This window comes from Haliotis rufescens, unplaced genomic scaffold, assembly GCF_023055435.1.
Source record: "Haliotis rufescens isolate VD_foot unplaced genomic scaffold, xgHalRufe1.0.p SCAF_61, whole genome shotgun sequence".
Classification (NCBI taxonomy): domain Eukaryota; kingdom Metazoa; phylum Mollusca; class Gastropoda; order Lepetellida; family Haliotidae; genus Haliotis; species Haliotis rufescens.
Genome location: NW_025964346.1, coordinates 1,200,810 through 1,218,447, shown reverse-complemented (window position 1 = coordinate 1,218,447; position 17,638 = coordinate 1,200,810). Strand labels below are relative to the sequence as shown.

General features: G+C 43.9%; 1 protein-coding gene across 1 annotated transcript in view; it reads left to right on the top strand.

Annotated features, from left to right (window-relative positions):
- Positions 1 to 17,487: 17,487 nt before the first annotated feature.
- Positions 17,488 to 17,638, top strand: part of LOC124114423 (monocarboxylate transporter 12-like) — a 12,077-nt gene continuing 11,926 nt past the window's right edge. Inside the window, exon 1 of the mRNA XM_046474979.2 lies at positions 17,488 to 17,638. This exon is cut by the window's right edge and continues 71 nt beyond it. Coding sequence (XP_046330935.2) covers positions 17,514 to 17,638 — 125 coding nt within the window. The 5' untranslated portion in view covers positions 17,488 to 17,513.

Sequence of the window (17,638 nt, the reverse complement as noted above, 5' to 3'; positions counted from 1 at the left end):
CCTCGAGGAAGGACACAAGTAAACCTACGAGACAATGTATCACCTCGAGGAAGGACACAAGTAAACCTACGAGACAATGTATCACCTCGAAGAAGGACACAGGCGAACCTACGAGACAATGTATCACCTCGAGGAAGGACACAGGTGAACCTACGAGACAATGTATCACCTCGAGGAAGGACACAAGTAAACCTACGAGACAATGTATCACCTCGAGGAAGGACACAAGTAAACCTACGAGACAATGTATCACCTCGAGGAAGGACACAAGTAAACCTACGAGACAATGTATCACCTCGAAGAAGGACACAGGTGAACCTACGAGACAATGTATCACCTCGAGGAAGGACACAGGTGAACCTACGAGACAATGTATCACCTCGAGGAAGGACACAAGTAAACCTACGAGACAATGTATCACCTCGAGGAAGGACACAGGTGAACCAACGAGACAATGTATCACCTCGAGGAAGGACACAAGTAAACCTACGAGACAATGTATCACCTCGAGGAAGGACACAGGTGAACCTACGAGACAATGTATCACCTCGAGGAAGGACACAAGTAAACCTACGAGACAATGTATCACCTCGAGGAAGGACACAGGTAAACCTACGAGACAATGTATCACCTCGAAGAAGGACACAGGTGAACCTACGAGACAATGTATCACCTCGAGGAAGGACACAGGTGAACCTACGAGACAATGTATCACCTCGAGGAAGGACACAAGTAAACCTACGAGACAATGTATCATCTCGAGGAAGGACACAGGTGAACCTACGAGACAATGTATCACCTCGAGGAAGGACACAGGTGAACCTACGAGACAATGTATCACCTCGAGGAAGGACACAAGTAAACCTACGAGACAATGTATCACCTCGAGGAAGGACACAAGTAAACCTACGAGACAATGTATCACCTCGAGGAAGGACACAAGTAAACCTACGAGACAATGTATCACCTCGAAGAAGGACACAGGTGAACCTACGAGACAATGTATCACCTCGAGGAAGGACACAGGTGAACCTACGAGACAATGTATCACCTCGAGGAAGGACACAAGTAAACCTACGAGACAATGTATCACCTCGAGGAAGGACACAGGTGAACCTACGAGACAATGTATCACCTCGAGGAAGGACAGAGGTGAACCTACGAGACAATGTATCACCTCGAGGAAGGACACAAGTAAACCTACGAGACAATGTATCACCTCGAGGAAGGACACAAGTAAACCTACGAGACAATGTATCACCTCGAAGAAGGACACAGGTGAACCTACGAGACAATGTATCACCTCGAGGAAGGACACAAGTAAACCTACGAGACAATGTATCACCTCGAAGAAGGACACAAGTAAACCTACGAGACAATGTATCACCTCGAGGAAGGACACAGGTGAACCAACGAGACAATGTATCACCTCGAGGAAGGACACAAGTAAACCTACGAGACAATGTATCACCTCGAGGAAGGACACAAGTAAACCTACGAGACAATGTATCACCTCGAGGAAGGACACAAGTAAACCTACGAGACAATGTATCACCTCGAAGAAGGACACAGGTGAACCTACGAGACAATGTATCACCTCGAGGAAGGACACAAGTAAACCTACGAGACAATGTATCACCTCGAGGAAGGACACAGGTGAACCAACGAGACAATGTATCACCTCGAGGAAGGACACAAGTAAACCTACGAGACAATGTATCACCTCGAAGAAGGACACAGGTGAACCTACGAGACAATGTATCACCTCGAGGAAGGACACAGGTGAACCTACGAGACAATGTATCACCTCGAGGAAGGACACAAGTAAACCTACGGGACAATGTATCACCTCGAGGAAGGACACAGGTGAACCAACGAGACAATGTATCACCTCGAGGAAGGACACAAGTAAACCTACGAGACAATGTATCACCTCGAGGAAGGACACAGGTGAACCTACGAGACAATGTATCACCTCGAGGAAGGACACAAGTAAACCTACGAGACAATGTATCACCTCGAGGAAGGACACAGGTAAACCTACGAGACAATGTATCACCTCGAAGAAGGACACAGGTGAACCTACGAGACAATGTATCACCTCGAGGAAGGACACAGGTGAACCTACGAGACAATGTATCACCTCGAGGAAGGACACAAGTAAACCTACGAGACAATGTATCATCTCGAGGAAGGACACAGGTGAACCTACGAGACAATGTATCACCTCGAGGAAGGACACAGGTGAACCTACGAGACAATGTATCACCTCGAGGAAGGACACAAGTAAACCTACGAGACAATGTATCACCTCGAGGAAGGACACAAGTAAACCTACGAGACAATGTATCACCTCGAGGAAGGACACAAGTAAACCTACGAGACAATGTATCACCTCGAAGAAGGACACAGGTGAACCTACGAGACAATGTATCACCTCGAGGAAGGACACAGGTGAACCTACGAGACAATGTATCACCTCGAGGAAGGACACAAGTAAACCTACGAGACAATGTATCACCTCGAGGAAGGACACAGGTGAACCTACGAGACAATGTATCACCTCGAGGAAGGACACAGGTGAACCTACGAGACAATGTATCACCTCGAGGAAGGACACAAGTAAACCTACGAGACAATGTATCACCTCGAGGAAAGACACAAGTAAACCTACGAGACAATGTATCACCTCGAAGAAGGACACAGGTGAACCTACGAGACAATGTATCACCTCGAGGAAGGACACAAGTAAACCTACGAGACAATGTATCACCTCGAAGAAGGACACAAGTAAACCTACGAGACAATGTATCACCTCGAGGAAGGACACAGGTGAACCAACGAGACAATGTATCACCTCGAGGAAGGACACAAGTAAACCTACGAGACAATGTATCACCTCGAGGAAGGACACAGGTGAACCTACGAGACAATGTATCACCTCGAGGAAGGACACAAGTAAACCTACGAGACAATGTATCACCTCGAGGAAGGACACAAGTAAACCTACGAGACAATGTATCACCTCGAAGAAGGACACAGGCGAACCTACGAGACAATGTATCACCTCGAGGAAGGACACAGGTGAACCTACGAGACAATGTATCACCTCGAGGAAGGACACAAGTAAACCTACGAGACAATGTATCATCTCGAGGAAGGACACAGGTGAACCTACGAGACAATGTATCACCTCGAGGAAGGACACAGGTGAACTTACGAGACAATGTATCACCTCGAGGAAGGACACAAGTAAACCTACGAGACAATGTATCACCTCGAGGAAGGACACAAGTAAACCTACGAGACAATGTATCACCTCGAAGAAGGACACAAGTGAAACTACGAGACAATGTATCACCTCGAGGAAGGACACAGGTGAACCTACGAGACAATGTATCACCTCGAGGAAGGACACAAGTAAACCTACGAGACAATGTATCACCTCGAGGAAGGACACAGGTGAACCAACGAGACAATGTATCACCTCGAGGAAGGACACAAGTAAACCTACGAGACAATGTATCACCTCGAGGAAGGACACAGGTAAACCTACGAGACAATGTATCACCTCGAGGAAGGACACAAGTAAACCTACGAGACAATGTATCACCTCGAGGAAGGACACAAGTAAACCTACGAGACAATGTATCACCTCGAAGAAGGACACAGGTGAACCTACGAGACAATGTATCACCTCGAGGAAGGACACAGGTGAACCTACGAGACAATGTATCACCTCGAGGAAGGACACAAGTAAACCTACGAGACAATGTATCATCTCGAGGAAGGACACAGGTGAACCTACGAGACAATGTATCACCTCGAGGAAGGACACAAGTAAACCTACGAGACGATGTATCACCTCGAGGAAGGACACAAGTAAACCTACGAGAAAATGTATCACCTCGAGGAAGGACACAAGTAAACCTACGAGACAATGTATCACCTCGAAGAAGGACACAGGTGAACCTACGAGACAATGTATCACCTCGAGGAAGGACACAGGTGAACCTACGAGACAATGTATCACCTCGAGGAAGGACACAAGTAAACCTACGAGACAATGTATCACCTCGAGGAAGGACACAGGTGAACCTACGAGACAATGTATCACCTCGAGGAAGGACACAGGTGAACCTACGAGACAATGTATCACCTCGAGGAAGGACACAAGTAAACCTACGAGACAATGTATCACCTCGAGGAAGGACACAAGTAAACCTACGAGACAATGTATCACCTCGAAGAAGGACACAGGTGAAACTACGAGACAATGTATCACCTCAAAGAAGGACACAGGTGAACCTACGAGACAATGTATCACCTCGAGGAAGGACACAGGTGAACCTACGAGACAATGTATCACCTCGAGGAAGGACACAAGTAAACCTACGAGTTAATGTATCACCTCGAGGAAGGACACAAGTAAACCTACGAGACAATGTATCACCTCGAAGAAGGACACAGGTGAACCTACGAGAGAATGTATCACCTCGAGAAAGGACACAGGTGAACCTACGAGACAATGTATCACCTCGAGGAAGGACACAAGTAAACCTACGAGACAATGTATCACCTCGAGGAAGGACACATGTGAACCTACGAGACAATGTATCACCTCGAGGAAGGACACAAGTAAACCTACGAGACAATGTATCACCTCGAGGAAGGACACAAGTAAACCTACGAGACAATGTATCACCTCGAGGAAGGGCACAAGTAAACCTACGAGACAATGTATCACCTCGAGGAAGGACACAAGTAAACCTACGAGACAATGTATCACCTCGAGGAAGGACACAGGTGAACCTACGAGACAATGTATCACCTCGAGGAAGGACACAGGTGAACCTACGAGACAATGTATCACCTCGAGGAAGGACACAAGTAAACCTACGAGACAATGTATCATCTCGAGGAAGGACACAGGTGAACCTACGAGACAATGTATCACCTCGAGGAAGGACACAGGTGAACCTACGAGACAATGTATCACCTCGAGGAAGGACACAAGTAAACCTACGAGACAATGTATCATCTCGAGGAAGGACACAGGTGAACCTACGAGACAATGTATCACCTCGAGGAAGGACACAAGTAAACCTACGAGACAATGTATCACCTCGAAGAAGGACACAGGTGAACCTACGAGAGAATGTATCACCTCGAGAAAGGACACAGGTGAACCTACGAGACAATGTATCACCTCGAGGAAGGACACAAGTAAACCTACGAGACAATGTATCACCTCGAGGAAGGACACATGTGAACCTACGAGACAATGTTTCACCTCGAGGAAGGACACAAGTAAACCTACGAGACAATGTATCACCTCGAGGAAGGACACAAGTAAACCTACGAGACAATGTATCACCTCGAGGAAGGGCACAAGTAAACCTACGAGACAATGTATCACCTCGAGGAAGGACACAAGTAAACCTACGAGACAATGTATCACCTCGAGGAAGGACACAAGTAAACCTACGAGACAATGTATCACCTCGAGGAAAGACACAAGTAAACCTACGAGACAATGTATCACCTCGAAGAAGGACACAGGTGAACCTACGAGACAATGTATCACCTCGAGGAAGGACACAGGTGAACCTACGAGACAATGTATCACCTCGAGGAAGGACACAAGTAAACCTACGAGACAATGTATCACCTCGAGGAAGGACACAGGTGAACCTACGAGACAATGTATCACCTCGAGGAAGGACACAGGTGAACCTACGAGACAATGTATCACCTCGAGGAAGGACACAAGTAAACCTACGAGACAATGTATCACCTCGAGGAAGGACACAAGTAAACCTACGAGACAATGTATCACCTCGAGGAAGGGCACAAGTAAACCTACGAGACAATGTATCACCTCGAAGAAGGACACAAGTAAACCTACGAGACAATGTATCACCTCGAGGAAGGACACAAGTAAACCTACGAGACAATGTATCACCTCGAGGAAGGACACAAGTAAACCTACGAGACAATGTATCACCTCGAGGAAGGACACAAGTAAACCTACGAGACAATGTATCACCTTGAGGAAGGACACAAGTAAACCTACGAGACAATGTATCACCTCGAGGAAGGACACAAGTAAACCTACGAGACAATGTATCACCTCGAGGAAGACACAAGTAAACCTACGAGACAATGTATCACCTTGAGGAAGGGCACAGGTGAACCTACGAGACAATGTATCACCTCGAGGAAGGACACAAATAAACCTACGAGACAATGTATCACCTCGAGGAAGGACACAGGTGAACCTACGAGACAATGTATCACCTCGAGGAAGGGCACAGGTGAACCTACGAGACAATGTATCACCTCGAGGAAGGACACAGGTGAACGTACGAGACAATGTATCACCTCGAGGAAGGGCACAGGTGAACCTACGAGACAATGTATCACCTTGAGGAAGGGCACAGCTGAACCTACGAGACAATGTATCACCTCGAGGAAGGACACAGGTGAACCTACGAGACAATGTATCATCTCGAGGAAGGACACAGGTGAACCTACGAGACAATGTATCACCTCGAGGAAGGACACAAGTAAACCTACGAGACAATGTATCACCTCGAGGTTGGCAACAAGTATACGTGCGAGACAATGTAGCACCTCGAGGTAGGATATAAGTACACCTACGAGACAATGTATCACGTCAAGGTATCACCTCGGGGTTGGCAACAAGTACACCTGAGAGACAATGTATCACCTCGATTATGGCTACAAGTACACCTGAGGGACAGTGTATCACCTCGAGGTTGGCTACAAGTACACCTTTAAGACTATGTATATATCACCTCGGGATAGGATACAAGTACATCTGCGAGACAATGTATCACCTCGAGGTAGGATACATGTCAACTTGCGAGACAATGTATCACCTGGAGGTTGGCTACAAGTACAGGTGCGAAACAATGAGTCACGTTGAGGGAGGATACAACTCAACTTACGAGACAATGTATCACCTTCGAGGAAGGACACAAGTAAACCTACGAGACAATGTATCACCTCGAGGAAGGACACAAGTAAACCTACGAGACAATGTATCACCTCGAGGAAGGACACAGGTGAACCTACGAGACAATGTATCACCTCGATTTAGGCTACAAGTACACTTGCGAGACAATGTGGTACCTCGAGTTACAGCCGTGAGACATAGAGTGAGACTGATGACTGAATATAAATCGCCAACGTCAGAGAATAATCATTCTTGATCATCTGTTGGAACAGATTCCAAACAGCGTGAAATGCAAAATCGTGTTAACAATTATACGAAGTGGCTCCCCATTTCATGCCATTCAGTGGAGTGAGTGAGTGAGTTGGGTTTAACGCCGCTTTGATCAGTATTCCAGTTACATCACGCGTGTCAGCATAATGTGGGAGGAAAGCCCCAAGTGATGCAGGTGATGTAACACCTGTGAAGACTCACAATTACAGATATGGATTTGAAAAAACCCGACATTCATAAGATTCGAACCCACGACAATTCTGCACAGCAATGTACGGAGCCTTAGACGCCTCATCATGGTGATGATATACATCACAGACGCCGATGCATCTCGAATATCTCCCGAAACAGCTTCCAAGAGGCACAGATGGCAAATTATTGATGACATATATACCTATGGATCACTGAAAATCAGTGATGACACCAGATGTTCGCGAAACGGGTGACAAGTCGGTGTCTGGTGGTATCACACGCCACCAGCAGCACTAAAGTATCGGCAAGTAAGGAGGGCTGGTACAAGAATCTCGGCATTCATTAACATTGTAACACCTCGATAACTAAAACACTGAAAAGTCCAGTTTAACGGGATTCCGCTTAATCTCAACAGAAACAAAAGGCATAATATTGCAGATGTATCTTTCATTGTCCTCATATCCTGTGTGAAAAGCCAGATATGACATGGCGGATAAACCAGATGTAATGCGGGTGATAAATAATGCGGGTGTGACCACACGGGACTTATGGAAATTCATCAAACGCTACAACAGGCAAGGGAGGTCTGGCAGTGAGGCAATTTCACCAGAGGAATGGTATGATCATTTTTCATCACTGCTCAACAACAGTAACTTTGATACTGACTCTGACTTCTGTGAACATGTACATAAGTTTATCAGGGATAATGAAGATCACACAGCCTGTTGTGACAATTTTGAGGGTGTACAAGTTTTAGATAAGACTATTACTATGGAGGAAATTAGATCTGTAATTAATGATCTCCCCAATGGCAAAGCGCCAGGACCTGATGGAATTTTAAATGAACATTTAAAAAGTGTATCTCATACTTTTACCATATATCCACAGGTTATTTAACAAGATATTATCTGTTGGAGGTTACCCATCACAATGGACAGAGGTAATAATATTTCCTATTCATAAAAAAGGTGAAAAAACAGATCCTAATAATTATAGGGGAATATCTTTGTTATCAGTAATTGGAAAGGCCTTTACCAAAATACTAAGTAATAGACTTGTTGGCTGATGTGAAGAAAAAGAAAAGCTGTATGAGGAACAAGCTGGCTACAGAAATGGATATAGCACCATAGACAATATATTTGTATTACAATCGGTTATTCAGAAATACCTTTCCAAGTCCAAAGGGCGCTGCTATTGTTTATTCATAGACTTTTCGAAGGCATTCGACAGCGTCCAGCACCATTTATTGAAATATGTACTTTTACAAAAAGGTGTTAAAGGTAAATTTTTCACAGTTATTTCATCTCTGTATAGTCAGCTAAAATCATGTATTCTAGTTAACAAGTCATCACTGTCTGAGTTCTCTGAGTGTACAATAGGAACAATGCAAGGGTGTATGATAAGCCCACTGTTATTCACCCTGTTTTTGAATGAGCTAGTAGATAATTACAGGTTAAATGATTGCAAGGGTATTTTTGTCAATGAGTATGCTGAAAACATCACTTTGATAATGTTTGCAGATGATATTGCTAATGTTGGAGATTCTGTTAGAAGGTTACAGCACCAGATAGATTGTTTTGCAGGATTTTGCAGTCAGTATGGGATGAGGGTTAATTTGGAGAAAAACGAAAGTCATGGTATTCCGAAGAGGTGGTATAGTAACAAAAAAGGAAAAGTGGCATTATGATGGTATTCCTCTGGAAGCAGTATCCGCTTATACGTATCTTGGCGTGTTTTTCACCCCTAAGCTCTCATGAAGTTTGGCAAGAAGTACCCTGGCACAACAAGGAGAAAAAGCTCTGTTTATTTTGTTTGGATTCTTGAAAAAGTCTAAGCTTAACAATAAAGAGTCCTTGTTTCCATTTGATAGGATGGTTTCTCCAGTCTTATGTTATGCATCATGTGTTTGGGGATTTGAAAGTGTCCAAGTTATAGAAAATGTGCACTGCAAATTTCTTAGAAAAGTTCTCCATGTTAATTCAAACACTCCAGCAGCAGTCTTGTATGGGAGCTAGGACGGTATCCATTACATGTAACAACCATGTTCAATTCAATTAAGTATTGGCTGAAAATATTAAACATGTCCGAAAATAGGTATCCTAAGGCTTGCTATCTGATGTTATATCAGGCAACTAGAATAAAATATCTGTTGAACAGACTTGGATTTGGTCTAGTTTGGTTTGAACAGGGTGTTGGTGACATAACCCATTTCCTTAGAATTTGTAGGGAAAGGTTGCAGGATTGTTGGAAACAAACATGGGCACTATCTATAAGTGAAACAAGTAAGCTTAATAATTATTCTATTATCAAATCAGTGTTGGAGCCTGAAAGGTATTTGCACAATATGAAGAGTAAAAATTTAAGAATTGTTCTTAGTCGATTCAGATGTGGTAACCACAAACTGGCTGTTGAAATTGGGCGGTGGGGAGGTGTTGCTAGAGAGGATAGAGTATGTAAATATTGTTTTGATAATCTGAGTGTATCAATTGTGGAGGATGAAGTTCATTTTATTACATCATGTTACTTGTATAACAAATTCAGAAATATGCTTTTGCCAAGTATTTGTACTAGTAATCTTTGTACTCTCGACAAATTTGAGAAAGTTATGACAGATAATTCTTTGTCAGAATCTTTAGCACTTTATATTGTTAAATGCACGCAGGCAAGGCAGGTTTATCTCATATGTTAAAGGGAGACAACTCTATATACAGTTTACGAATGCTTCACCTCCTCTTGATGATTATAGTAGATCTCTTCTTAATGATTGTAATTGTTGTTTGTAACTTAAAATTGTTGTGACTTGATTATATACACATGTACTCTGGGCTGGAGGCCTTTATTACAGAATAAAAGAGTCTTGAAGAGTCTTGATATCCTGTGTGAAAGTAACACGCCTATCTTCAGTAGTGTATTAATACTACCACGGCAATACTAGAGGACATCATGTAGAAACTGAACAATCCTCAAAAATAGACACCTCAAGTCCTGATACAGAACTGGGCTACCTGCAGATTGAATCGCGATAAATTATGTTTGGAATTCAACACGCAGTGTAAATAAAGTATATGTGTCACATATACGATAACTTGACATGTTTAAATGAATAAACGTGGAAACATATTGCATATAATCCATAGTTCATGACATTGTTATGAGAATGAGACCGCTGATGCCGCGAGTTAAGTTGGAAAGGTCGTGATGAAAACGTAATATAGTGTGGATCAATTCATGTTCACTGCCAGTGTAGACATGTTGTCTTGGCAAGGTATTAATAGATATTAAATGCAGGGAGGTTGGTTGGTTTGTTTGTTGTTTAACGCCGCACGCGGCAATATTCCAGCTGTATGAGGGCGGTATGTAAATAATCGAGCCTGGACCAGACAATCCAGTGATGGATATAGTGAGCATCGATCAACGCAATTGGGATCGATGACATGCATCAACCAAGTCAGCAAGCCTGTCCACTCGATCCCGTTAGTCGCCTCTTACAACAAGCATAGTCGCCTTTTAAGGCAAGCGTGGGTTGCTGAAGACCTATTCTACCCCGGATCTCCGCGGGTGTAAATACATGGAGGATCAAGTCAAGTACACTGCCAGTGTAGACCTGTTGTCTTGGCAAGGTATTGACCAGTGTAGACCTGTTGTCTTGGCAAGGTATTGACCAGTGTAGACCTGTTGTCTTGGCAAGGTATTGACCAGTGTAGACCTGTTGTCTTGGCAAGGTATTGACCAGTGTAGACCTGTTGTCTTGGCAAGGTATTGACCAGTGTAGACCTGTTGTCTTGGCAAGGTATTGACCAGTGTAGACCTGTTGTCTTGGCAAGGTATTGACCAGTGTAGACCTGTTGTCTTGACAAGGTATTGACCAGTGTAGACCTGTTGTCTTGGCAAGGTATTGACCAGTGTAGACCTGTTGTCTTGGCAAGGTATTGACCAGTGTAGACCTGTTGTCTTGGCAAGGTATTGACCAGTGTAGACCTGTTGTCTTGGCAAGGTATTGACCAGTGAAGACCTGTTGTCTTGGCACGGTATTGACCAGTGTAGACCTGTTGTCTTGACAAGGTATTGACCAGTGAAGACCTGTTGTCTTGGCAAGGTATTGACCAGTGTAGACCTGTTGTCTTGGCAAGGTATTGACCAGTGTAGACCTGTTGTCTTGACAAGGTATTGACCAGTGAAGACCTGTTGTCTTGGCAAGGTATTGACCAGTGAAGACCTGTTGTCTTGGCAAGGTATTGACCAGTGTAGACCTGTTGTCTTGACAAGGTATTGACCAGTGAAGACCTGTTGTCTTGGCAAGGTATTGACCAGTGTAGACCTGTTGTCTTGGCAAGGTATTGACCAGTGTAGACCTGTTGTCTTGACAAGGTATTGACCAGTGAAGACCTGTTGTCTTGGCAAGGTATTGACCAGTGAAGACCTGTTGTCTTGGCAAGGTATTGACCAGTGTAGACCTGTTGTCTTGACAAGGTATTGACCAGTGAAGACCTGTTGTCTTGGCAAGGTATTGACCAGTGAAGACCTGTTGTCTTGGCAAGGTATTGACCAGTGAAGACCTGTTGTCTTGGCAAGGTATTGACCAGTGTAGACCTGTTGTCTTGGCAAGGTATTGACCAGTGTAGACCTGTTGTCTTGGCAAGGTATTGACCATTGTAGACCTGTTGTCTTGACAAGGTATTGACCAGTGAAGACCTGTTGTCTTGACAAGGTATTGACCAGTGTAGACCTGTTGTCTTGGCAAGGTATTGACCAGTGAAGACCTGTTGTCTTGGCAAGGTATTGACAAACATTACATACATGGAGATCAAGTCAAGTACACTGCCAGTGTAGACCTGTTGTCTTGGCAAGGTATTGACCAGTGTAGACCTGTTGTCTTGACAAGGTATTGACCAGTGAAGACCTGTTGTCTTGACAAGGTATTGACAAACATTACATACATGGAGATCAAGTCAAGTACACTGCCAGTGTAGACCTGTTGTCTTGGCAAGGTATTGACCAGTGTAGACCTGTTGTCTTGACAAGGTATTGACCAGTGAAGACCTGTTGTCTTGACAAGGTATTGACCAGTGTAGACCTGTTGTCTTGGCAAGGTATTGACCAGTGAAGACCTGTTGTCTTGGCAAGGTATTGACAAACATTACATACATGGAGATCAAGTCAAGTACACTGCCAGTGTAGACCTGTTGTCTTGGCAAGGTATTGACCAGTGAAGACCTGTTGTCTTGACAAGGTATTGACAAACATTACATACATGGAGATCAAGTCAAGTACACTGCCAGTGTAGACCTGTTGTCTTGGCAAGGTATTGACCAGTGTAGACCTGTTGTCTTGACAAGGTATTGACCAGTGAAGACCTGTTGTCTTGACAAGGTATTGACCAGTGTAGACCTGTTGTCTTGGCAAGGTATTGACCAGTGAAGACCTGTTGTCTTGACAAGGTATTGACAAACATTACATACACGGAGATCAAGTCAAGTACACTGCCAGTGTAGACCTGTTGTCTTGACAAGGTATTGACAAACATTACATACAGGGAGATCAAGTCAAGTACACTGCCAGTGTAGACCTGTTGTGTTTGAGTGAATGAGTGAGTGAGTTATATTTGTCATCAAGCGATGGAAACTGGGTATTAGTTTTATATATCTGTCGACAAAGGACAGTAAAATAGTAAGGTATATCACAGTTTTTGAATAAAACAAACCAGATCCCGCCAAAAATCATATAGTTATACATGTACTCAACAACAAAAGTTCCTATGACACCAATATTTTAGTATATTTTTCAAACAAGTAAAGTTTGGTTTTCAATAATGTAGTACATGTATGGAATCAAGTCACAAAAACGCAACTGCTACAGAAAAGCATGTATTCCATGCAAAAGTTGACTTTTATGCAAGCCCAATGCATTTCACTACATTGTCTCGTAGGTTTACTTGTAGCCTTCCTCGAGGTGATAAATTTTCTCACGGCTGTACTCGTAGCCGAGGTCGTGGTGAACTCAACCCGTATTTCACAAACCCCGTACAGCTGTGTTTCTTCAATGTGCTCGAATGTATGCTTTTATGAGAATTAACATGCATCATCTTGCTGCAGCCTCCAGAAAAGCATACATTCCATGCAAAAGTTGACTTTATGCAAGCCACATGCATTTCACTACCCAAGAATGGATATAAAAACATGTGCGTTAACGGGATTCCATATGCATTGTTTAGCATCATGCTGGCAACAACCACTCAGAAAAACAACACAATTACGCAATTATTCATTATTACGAAATCCCACGCCTGTCCGAAAATGAGTGTCCGCGAGCCATTGGGATGCTTGAAGCAGGATCGAATCAACGTGATGCTGCAAGACAATTTAACGTCCACAGAAACACCATTTGGTGTATATGGCAACGTTGGCAACAAACGAATGCAATCAGAGACCATCCTCGGAGTGGCAGGCCACGCGTAACCAATAATTGACAAGACAACTGGATTCGAACAACACACCTACGAAATCAATTCAAGCCAGCAACAGTGACTGCAAGAAGCATCCCTGGCCTTCGACGAATATCTTCACAAACCGTACATCGTCGCCTCAGATGTGCAGGGACTGTCGCCAGAAGACAGTTTGACAGGAAACCACCGTCAAGCACGTCTACAGTGGTACAGACAGCGTCTACACTGGACGGACATGCAGTGGGGACAAGTTCAATTCCCTGACGAGTCTCGTTTTCACCTCAGCCACTGCGATGGACGGATTCGAGTGTACCGACGTCGAGGTGAACGTTACGTCAATCATTGTGACATGGAAGAAGATCGGTTCGGGGGTGGCAGCGTTATGGTATGGGGAGGGATAACAGCAAGACAGAGGACCCGTTTGATAGTGGTAGAGGGATACCGCGAAGAGATCATCAGCCCTGTTGTTCTACCGTTTTTGCTTCGTCATGGCCCTGGCATTATCTTTCAACATGACAACGCCCGGCCTCATATTGCGCGACTTGTTCAGGATTCTCTTCAACAAAACAACGTGAATGTCATCCCCTGACCGGCTCGCTCCCCTGATCTCTCACCTATCGAGCACATGTGGGATGAGATGGATCGGCGCCTTCGACGTCAACCACGTGTTCCACAGACACTCAAGGAACTTCGAAACATGCTCCATCAGATATGGACAGATATCCCACAGGTATATGCTGAATAGTGAGGTGGTGTACCATAATCTTGTAAATCACTGTATATCAAAATCTGAGATAATGTAATGCATGCAATATGAAGAGTAATGAATTAATATACATATAAAGCAGCTCCATACAATCTGGTGCCGTTCTGCCAGGACCATCTCTGTTTTACCTGTCAGGTAGGGGGACGGGGATTATCCGTGCAGCCAACCCTGTCCTATATTGTTTGAGGGTGAGTGACAAATGTGATGTTTGACAGATGGGAGGATAACGATTGTCGGGCTTGTTTTCAGCTGCCGTTGTATGGCAGGAGTATTGCTCTGCAGTGTCAGGCCACAAACAAACACGTTCCTTGTTATGCAAACTGTGTGAGTGGCGGGTGCTGCCTGCATGCTGCCGGACATGCTTGGCCATTTCCCGAAAACCTGGTGTCACGATACATTTTCTGTGATCCATTCATGTAAGTTTCACGGCCAGTTTGCCTTTTACGACCAATGAAAATGTTTCATCGGAAGTTACCGAGAAAACAATATGTGAAATGAATTGTTTGATAGATCACAAAGTAGTCACAATTTATATATAACAACTTCTTTATTTACTGTCAGGCGACGTTTCGGTATAGATCCTAATACCGCTGTCACTTTAATATATGAAATGCTTTACTTCCTCCTCAAGGAGAAGTTTAAATTGACATTTTGGGATAATGCATTTAGGCAAGGAGTAGGCATCCCCAAGGCACAAATTGTGCTCCCCTCCTTGCTGAGGTGTTCTTGAAGCATATGGACCGGAATTTCTACACGGATTGGCAAAGTAAAAAACACCAAAAAACGTTATCTCAACATTCAGGCAATTGATGATCTGATATCGTCCAATAACTTTCATGAAGCCAAGTCCCTTCCACTGATTTACCCACCTGAGCTGGAGGTAGGTGTCCGGGAAGACCGCCTCGTGTGTTTCCTATTTCGAGCTGTGCATAAAGATTCAGTGACAAAACACTCTCCACACGACTGTATGACAAGAGTGATGACTTCAACTTTCTAATAGTCAAGCAATATGGCAGCAGCTCCAGTCACAACGTTCCTAAGTACAGTTGCGTCATACGACCCTTGATTAGGGTCACAACGTTCCTTAGTACAGTTGCGTCATACGACCCTTGATTAGGGTCACAACGTTCCTAAGTACAATTGCGTCATACGACCCTTGATTAGGGTCACAACGTTCCTAAGTACAGTTGCGTCATACGACCCTTAATTAGGGTCAAAACGTTCCTAAGTACAGTTGCGTCATACGACCCTTGATTAGGGTCACAACGTTCCTTAGTACAGTTGCGTCATACGACCCTTGATTAGGGTCACAACGTTCCTAAGTACAGTTGCGTCATACGACCCTTGATTAGGGTCACAACGTTCCTAAGTACAGTTGCGTCATACGACCCTTGATTAGGGTCACAACGTTCCTTAGTACAGTTGCGTCATACGACCCTTGATTAGGGTCACAACGTTCCTAAGTACAGTTGCGTCATACGACCCTTGATTAGGGTCACAACGTTCTTTAGTACAGTTGCGAAGACGTCGTATGGAAGACGTGTGGAGGACATTTCCAAATTGACGCTAACGGCAGGGCAGAATCAGGTCACATACTCGTGAACTCCTGATATTATCACTATTTCCGAACTGTCTCTGAACCTCACCGCCCTTGAGCGCTGTATTGATGACATACGATCCTGGATGAGCTTCAATTATCTCAAACTCAATGAAGAGAAGACTGAGTTTTTAATCCTTGGTTCACGACAGCAAGTCAGAAAGCTTCACCCTGACTCTGTATACCTTCATATTGGTGATACCACTGTGTACCCAACTGCCAGTGCCCGTAATCTGGGAATCACCTTTGATTCAACAATGACCATGGACACTCATATTTCACTAACTAGCAGAGCATGCTTCCATAGCATCTATAACATCAGTTAAGTCCGGCATCTACTTGATACTCCAACAGTTAAATTGTTGATGCAATGTCTTGTGACCTCAAGACTGTATTACTGCAATGCATTGTATGCTAATCTTCCCATGAAAGCCATATCAAAGCTACAACGCATTCAGAACTCTGCGGCTAGATGCATCTCTAAAGTTCCAAGATCCAATCACATCAGTCCTGTCCTCAAAGCACTACACTGGCTTCCAGTCTCCTTTCATATAAACTATAAGATATGTATCATCACTCACGACTGCCTCAACAATAGCGACTATCCAGACTATCTCAAAGATCTTATATCTCTGTACACTCCAGAGCGTGCTCTCCGATCCTCTGGTGGAACTCTACTGTGTCAGCCTCTGTCTACTTCTGCTATGTCTGACCGTGCCTTCTCCTTTTGCAGTCCACAGTTATGGAACGCTTTGCCTTTGAATCTGAGAAACTCTGCTTCTAAGGAAACATTTAAGTCTCTCCTTAAAAACCACTTCTTCACCTCCGCTTTTCAATAGATCTCCTTATTGTTGGCATATGTACATAGATATTACTTTTTAACCTTGTCACAGCGCCAGTGAGCAACTGTCGATGGATATTAGGCGCTTTACAAATCAATTATTATTATTATTATTATTATTATTATTATTATTATTATTATTATTTGATTGTGTTTCATTAACATATATTACTGACAAAGTTGGAATCGTACAATGGACTGCTTTTAGTCGAGATTTCCTATTATTAGAGAAACGTTTGTCGCTTTTGTTAGCTAATCTCTTGAAGTGAAAGTTGTTCAACCCACAGAATAATCCGTTTTGTCAGACCATTCGTCGAAACAAATGTTAATTGACTAGAAATAACAGATTTTCTATTTCTCCTACATTGTCTTCCTTTTATGTTCAATATCTCAGACCACTGACCAGGTCATTGGTGTGTTGCCATGGCAACCACTGTACACAGTCCCCAGTGGTGGAAGTGGGTGGTGATGGTGTCGTCCTTCTTCGCCCTGCTGCTGGGGGGCACGGTGTCGTATTGCGCCGGCGTCGTGCACGTCGCGCTGCTGGA